General features: G+C 41.3%; 1 protein-coding gene and 1 pseudogene across 1 annotated transcript; both read right to left on the bottom strand.

Annotated features, from left to right (window-relative positions):
* Window positions 1–1314: 1314 nt before the first annotated feature.
* LOC124037316 (parvalbumin-2-like) lies at window positions 1315–4315 on the bottom strand. The gene is made up of 5 exons (XM_046352029.1): window positions 4231–4315; window positions 3364–3433; window positions 3104–3236; window positions 2266–2375; window positions 1315–1612 (listed from the first exon to the last, which is right to left on the bottom strand). The coding sequence occupies exons 2-5, from the start codon at window positions 3422–3424 to the stop codon at window positions 1587–1589; spliced, it is 330 nt and encodes a 109-aa protein (XP_046207985.1). The 5' UTR covers window positions 3425–3433; window positions 4231–4315; the 3' UTR covers window positions 1315–1586.
* Window positions 4316–5394: 1079 nt separating this feature from the next.
* On the bottom strand, window positions 5395–7325 carry LOC124038768 (annotated as a pseudogene).
* Window positions 7326–7457: the final 132 nt, after the last annotated feature.

Raw genomic sequence — 7457 nt, 5'->3', positions numbered from 1 at the left:
ACAGCCAGCTGGATAAACTTTGGGAATCAGTTTGTTACCATTCTATTTATATGGTTGTGTAGAGACTATCCAAACCCTTTTAATAAATCTAGCACTGGAAACCTCATCCGTTAACATTTTATGGTACATAACTTACCAGGTAGAGAATTACATGGGAAATGGTAATTACATAGTAATACCAGTAATATCTGACCCCTAACCCCTGACCTTTACCCACAGACAGGTAGAGGAATCCATTTAGACAACCCTTAACTATTCTCCCTCCGATTATGTCCTTTGTATCCATTCCTGACATGATTTAATATGAGTGTTGTTGTAAAATGTCAGAAGGGTGGACAACTCGTTATTGGATGACACTAGGACTGAATCCAAGCTGACATTCTAAACTCCACTTAGAGGTGATCCTTGGACTAAATTCCACCTTGTCATTTTTTTTATTTTTTATTTTACCTTTATTTAACCAGGCAAGTCAGTTAAGAACAAATTCTTATTTTCAATGACAGCCTGGGAACAGTGGGTTAACTGCCTGTTCAGGGGCAGAACGACAGATTTGTACCTTGTCAGCTCGGGGGTTTGAACTCGCAACCTTCCGGTTACTAGTCCAACGCTCTAACCACTAGGCTAACCCCTTTTACATCAATTAGTATGTAAAAAATAATTAAATATAGTTTGTGTACATTCTAGCTGGAAACAAATATCTCCAAGTAAATGTTCAGAGTGCAATTTGTTCAATTCTCCTTTCCCTTTCTTCATAAATAGAAATGGCCTTATTCTATGTCACCGAGTATGACATTCTCTCAGTCTGATATCTGAGAGAGAGAAACGTATTCATAAATGTGCCTCATTGACAAAAATGGTGTAACTTGGGAGTTCTGAAACCCTAGCCGGGTACTGCCTGGGGCCCTTTGGAATGTGCTGGCTCTAACTGAACAGAGATCCTCTAGCTGGCCAGCCCCCTAAAGAGTTGGCTCCAAGAGGTCCTGACAGCGGCTGTGTCTTTCTGAACCAGCTATAGGTGTGCCAGAGCTGAACATATATCTGTCTCCTATATGCAGTGCCAGACGGTGGATCCTGTTTGAACTTTATGTGAACATGTGTATGGCATTGTTCACTATATACAGTTACTATATACAGTTCACTATATACAGTTACTTCTCTGTACTCCAGGGAATAATGCCAGGTGGGAATCCCAGCCTAGCTAGTGCTAAATCAGTCCTATATACACTCTAATATTCTAAATAAACATTCTTTAGTTCTTTGAAGGACTTCCTCAGTTGTGACACTCTATGTTCGATTAATAACAGAAGTCGGTGCTAATCCAAATGTGAATTTATTTCAATTTTCTAAAAGTGCAAAGGCATGGTGGTAATTTTTTGCACACCGGCTGAATGCGAACATAAGACATATTTAAAAAACATAACAGTCAACACGCTTTGGGGGTGTGGGGTTACAGTCAAAACAGTCTGTGCAACATTCATAAATAAAATGAATATAAAAAAGATGCAGTATGTGACAGGCAGCGGGCCAGGACAAAACCTCAACAGCAGATTTGTGTTTCTATGATAACCAAGCCAATGGTAGATGACTTATGCGTTCACCAAGGTGACAAACTCTGTGGAAACAAGGAGGAAACAACAACAGTTATTGTAGTGGCAGGTCTTGATGAGATCTTTAAAAAAATGCACCTCATAAAATCCTCATTCCTACATGGCATTTAAAAGTAGTTATATGTAACTAGTAGTTACACAAGTCATAAAAGCAGTTACTTGTTATTTTTAGGGGTATCCAATTGGTAGTTACAGTCTTGTCCCATTACTGCAACTCCCATAATGACTCAGGAGAGGTGAGAGCCATGCGTCCTCCGAAACACGACCCTGCCAAGTCACACTGCTCACTTTAACCCGAAGCCCTGCACAATGTGTCGGAGGAAACACTGTACAGCTGGCGACCAAAGTCAGTGTGCATGCGCCTGGCCTGCCACAAGGAGTCGGTAGAGTGCGATGGGACAAGGTCATCCCGACCGGCCCAAACCTCTCCTAACCCGGACAACGCTGGGCCAATTTTGCGCCACCTCATGTGTCTCCCGGTTACGGCCAGCTGTGACACAGACTGGGATTGAACCGGGGTCTGTAGTGATGCCTCAGACCACTGTGCCACTAAGGAGGCCTAGTTACTTGTTACAGTTACTTGGCCAACTGAATAGGGTAAAGTACATAGTTGCTAGTTTGATAGTTTAATTGAAATGTGTAAAAGTGATTTGTTTACCATCTACTCCGATCATGCCATCACCATCAACATCTCCTGCTGCAAGGAAGGCCTTGGTCTCTTTTTCTGTCAGAGCTCTGGCACCAGCAGAGAAGGTCTGGAGGAACAGCCTGGAGAAAGAGGAGGAGGGTGGAAGAGAGGGAGGGAGAGAGGGAAAGAAGGAGGGAGGAAGGGAGAGCAAGAGGGAGGAAGGGAGGGAGAGCAGGAGGAAGGAGGGAGATAGGGAGGGAGAGCAGGAGGAAGGAGGGAGATAGGGAGGGAGAGCAGGAGGAAGGAGGGAGGAAGGGAGAGCAAGAGGGAGGAAGGGAGGGAGAGCAGGAGGAAGGAGGGAGATAGGGAGGGAGAGCAGGAGGAAGGAGGGAGATAGGGAGGGAGAGCAGGAGGAAGGAGGGAGGAAGGGAGGGAGAGCAGGAGGAAGGAGGGAGAGAGGGAGGAAGGAGGGAGAGAAGGAGGAAGGAGGGAGAGAGGGAGGAGGCATTTCTTGAAAATTGTGTGCTATTTTCCTATGTGAATTCATGACTTTTGAATTCATTAGTTGAATAAAAATGTATTTAACCCTCGAATTGACCCTTGGATCTATTTTAGTTGAAATGATTTAGATTTCTGGCCTCAGAATAGTCAGAAGGGAATAGCCCAAATATGGAGGTTACTGGTGTTCATTTCAGTTGAAGGGTGTGTTAATGTTACCCCTATGCAATCAAATGAATATGAGACTTGGTGGGTAGAGAGCAAGGAATAGTCAAGATATGCACTGGTATTAATTTCAGTTTCAAGGGTAGTGTTGCGTTGTACTGGACAGTAACGTAGCCTTTGACAACTGAATCAACATGAGACTTACTTGAGCTCATCCTCCTCAATGAAGCCACTCTTGTCCTGGTCAACGAAGTAGAAGGCTTTCTTCAAATCCTCAGCAGACTTTCCGGTCAGGCCAACCTTGGCGAAGAACTCCTTGTGGTTGAAGGACTCAGCAGCTGTGAGGGATAAACACAGTGGTCATTTCAACATCACAACCTGCTCATGGATGATTAAACCTGGTCAATATGGCCCCTTCCACTTTCACTGACATTGGTTGTCATAAATCAATTAAGTGTAGCACACCTGCACTATGCTTGAGGGCAGCAGCGATATCCTCATCCTTAAGCATTCCCTTGAAAGCCATTTTTAGATTCTGAGAAATGGAGAGAGAGAAAGTGAGAGAAGAGAGAAGAGAGTGAGAGAAACATTTTCGAAGTCCTGAACATAAATATTTAACAGTAAATAAATACATAGACTATCTTTTGACTGATAACCACAACTGTCAAGAAAACTGTTTTAGGCTTATAGATAGACCTTTTTTCAAATGTTCTTTAATTAATTAACTAATTATTTAGTTGATTCATGGATTTAAATGGATAAGAAATAGCATTGGTTCTGTATCCTACAAATTTACATTCCAAACTTAGCTCCACTGTGCTCAAAGGCAGAGTGCCCCAATGCAAGAAACTACAGTAGGCCAGTACGCATACAGTAGTATGCTGTGACCCATGACCTTTAGCTCTGCTAGACCTGTTTCTATTCTGTCTCTCAACCATTCACACACAAAGATTCACATAGGACTTTCACTGTCATGAAAGTCCAGCCATGGTAATTTAGATTTAGAACAAGTATTGGTTTAGAAAGAAAGATTGACTAAGACATGTCTGCCAGCGACAGTAAGTCATTTTTAGAGTGGTCCTCGAACTGACATTCCTCGTAAGCCAAAACCATGGCATAAGTCCTCCATCTCCATCTCTCAGGTAAACGCTTGAAGTCCCATATTTAAAAAAAAATTCAACTCCAACTCCAAACACATTCCTGATAGAAACGTTTCCCTCTTCATTTTTATTGAATGTATTCCGTGGAGGTTGTAAATAAAGATCTTTGCGTGTTGTTGCAAACCATTGGTGGTCAGTAAATTAGAACATCAGTCCGATTGAGGGAACTCACCTTTGGAAGATTAGTGGCGAGGTGGCAGTTGTATCTCAGTGTAGGGCCGGATGAAGCAATTCTCCTTTAGCTCTCACATTATATACTCTCGCCCTTCAAGGTGTAACGCACACCATATGCTTAGGGTTAGTTTTGGAAAAATGTGTCTAGTAGTCAAATTGTGCTATTTTTATCCTTTCAACTAAGGATATGCATGCAGTCCTTGGTGAAACGCAAGGCGTGCATTTTTGGGCTCAAGCTCATCTACTCATTCAGCTGCATGTTGGAGGTAAAATGCCTGCAATGCATATTGGTTTTGTAATATGACCCCTTATCTTCAACCTCAGTGAGTTTCTGAATGTGTAGAACAAGTCTTACATCATAAAACAGATATGAACCATTTAGTATATGTCAAATCACATCATTTAGTTGTATATGATTTATATACAACTGTAACTGTTTTAAGCTAGTGTACATTACAGTATTAACCATTATGGACACTAACATCTCTGTTTGCCGCAAATTGATGTATTCATGTGATGTAGGCCTCAATTTTATACTTCATCATTCTTATGCTAGACGATATTGTGCCTGTTGTACTTGTAAACAATTTAAATCACCTACATACCAGCACAGTCTCATTTAAAAATGTTAAAAGTTGCTGTTGTTGTTGATAGAAACATAGACATAATCTTCTTGACAGTTGAAAGGTTCCAAAGTTATCCGTTGATAGCAAGAAACTTAATCCCTCGTCTGCCCTTCATATAATCACGAGGAAATGACCTGGTTTGGATGATCTACTGCAGTTGGATACACATGAGAGGAATATAGACGTTTGTTGACTTGACTCCTTACCCTGGGCTACATGCTCATGTAAGGCCCAGCCTGTCAATGACATGGTGACAGGTGCTACATTATTTATGGTCAAACCCAGATACAGTATATGTATATACTTTCCAACAGAGAAAGACAGATGCAGGCGAGGCAAGGGTTAAGCCAAAGACTGTTTATTTGTGTTGGTTTACAATATCATATTTTTCTTTGTCAAAACTACCTCAGATTATACTACTAGTACTGACAGACAGAGGCTGGACCAACCCAAGAAGGCACTGAGCAGATTCACACAGACCATGTACAGCTTGTCTTAAAATTGTCAAAATACATATCTTCCTCCTCTTCATGTCTTTATGGAGACATGACAAGGTTGGAGAACTCTGATAGAGAGACAAACAAACCAAAAATGAAAATGTGCTCATTAACCTTCAATATGCAGAATGTAGAGATTGAATTACTTTCCAACCACATGCCAAACTAGGTTTCTGATCCAGTGATCCTGAAACTGCCACAAGAATCACAAATGTTAACTCTGGCCCCGGCCCTCGTTGCCTAGTAACTCTACCGTCCCAGCCTATCTTTCCACCCCTGTCATTGTCCCCAGCCAGGAGGAAGGCTCTGGTCTCAGCCGCTGTCAGGGGACGAGCCCCCTTGGAGAAGTTCTGGAGGAAAAGCCTAATACACACACAAGCATGAAACACAAAACATTAAAGTAGTATTACATACAGTACACTATACAGTATAGGTTTTGTGTGTTTGATTGTATCCATCTAACGGATCAGAAGGCCTTGTATTAGGCATCAATTGTTGAGAAACTAAAGAAAAATAATTCTTAGTGTGATATCTGCTTAGTATCAGCTGCTGTTTTGATCATTGGTTCAAGTATGTTATATTGAGACTCAACTGTACATCCTGTTCGATGTAGCCACTCTTGTTCTGGTCCAGGATCACTGAAGATCTTCTCAATTTCAGGGGGAGACTTCTTGGACAATCCCACCATCGCAAAAAACTTCTTTGGGCTGATGGAGTCGTTTGCTAATAGCAGAATGGACAATGCAAAATGACAAGTGACCAAACAAACCGCTGACGTTTGAAGTTATTAGTTCATATCTCACTGAGTTTCATTTTCATTGGACTTATTGAGTCTTAATATAACCACATTTGTGAAGCCACAATCATATACACAAAGATATACTGCATTCACGAGTCCCTATGGGCAACCTAACATCCCTAATGTAAGATTAAAATTAAAATCATTTTATTGGTCAATTGCAAACAAGGTCCAACTGAAATTTAAATTCTGCTTTTAACCCGACCACTCCCAAGGACGCACATAAATATAGAGGTTTGGAGAGATGCGGGGGCTGACAAAATAACATTCCCCATTTACGTTATTGTTCCGTTTTTTTGAGCGAGTTTGTTTTGTTGTGCTCCCGGTTTGGAACTATAATAAAGTACACTTTATTTATCATACTCTGCTCTCCTGCACCTGACTTCGCTTTTACACACACATTGACACACGTCAACAAATAATTGATTAAAACATACTATTTTGCCATAAAGGTCTATAGTAGCCTCAACAGCACTCTGTAGGGTAACACCATGATGTATCCGGAGGACAGCTAGCTTTCGTCTTCTTATGGGTACATTGACTTAAATACAAAACCTAGGAGGCTCAGGGTTCTAACCCCTTTCCATAGACTTACACAGTAATTATGACAACTTCCGGAGGACGTTCCCGGAGGACATCCTCCAACCTATCAGAGCTCTTGCAGCATGAACTGACATTTTGTCCACCCAATCAAAGGATCAGAGAATGAATCTAGTAGTGAAAGCATAAGATACAGCTAGCTAGCAATGCACTTTATAACATGTGGTGAGTAGTTGACTCAAAGAGAGAGAAATACAATAGTTGAACAGTTTTGAACAAATTAATTTCTTCCAAAATGAAGGAGAAGCAAGAAATATATAAAGTGAGAGATTTACATGTTTTTTTCACTTGCAGTTTCACTTACTTTGATAGCAAATGCAGCTAGCTAGTTTAGCCTTCTCAAACACCCTGCTCAAACAGAGGGATGCTATGTTAGCTAGCTGGCTATGTCTATCCAACACAACACTGTAACTCTTCCAAGTCAAGGTAAGCTTTTGGTTTTATTAATTTATTGCCACCGGGGCCCGCTGGTGTAACTGCTTACTGAAGTGAGCACATAGATGTGAGAAGGAATACAGGGTGGCTGTAATGAAAGTGAACTGTGTTTACTCGTGATCAGAGCTGTATTCATTCCGCCGATTCTGTTGAAAATTGTTTCTCAAAACGGGGATAAACATACCCACATTTGTGGGTTAGGGTTAGGGGGATAAATATATACCTGGGATAAATATACCCACATTTATCTAATAGAAACTCTCATTTG

This window comes from Oncorhynchus gorbuscha, linkage group LG06, assembly GCF_021184085.1.
Source record: "Oncorhynchus gorbuscha isolate QuinsamMale2020 ecotype Even-year linkage group LG06, OgorEven_v1.0, whole genome shotgun sequence".
NCBI classification, from domain to species: Eukaryota; Metazoa; Chordata; class Actinopteri; order Salmoniformes; family Salmonidae; genus Oncorhynchus; species Oncorhynchus gorbuscha.
The sequence above is the reverse complement of the archived record's forward strand: the minus strand, read 5'-3'. Positions and strand labels throughout refer to the sequence as shown.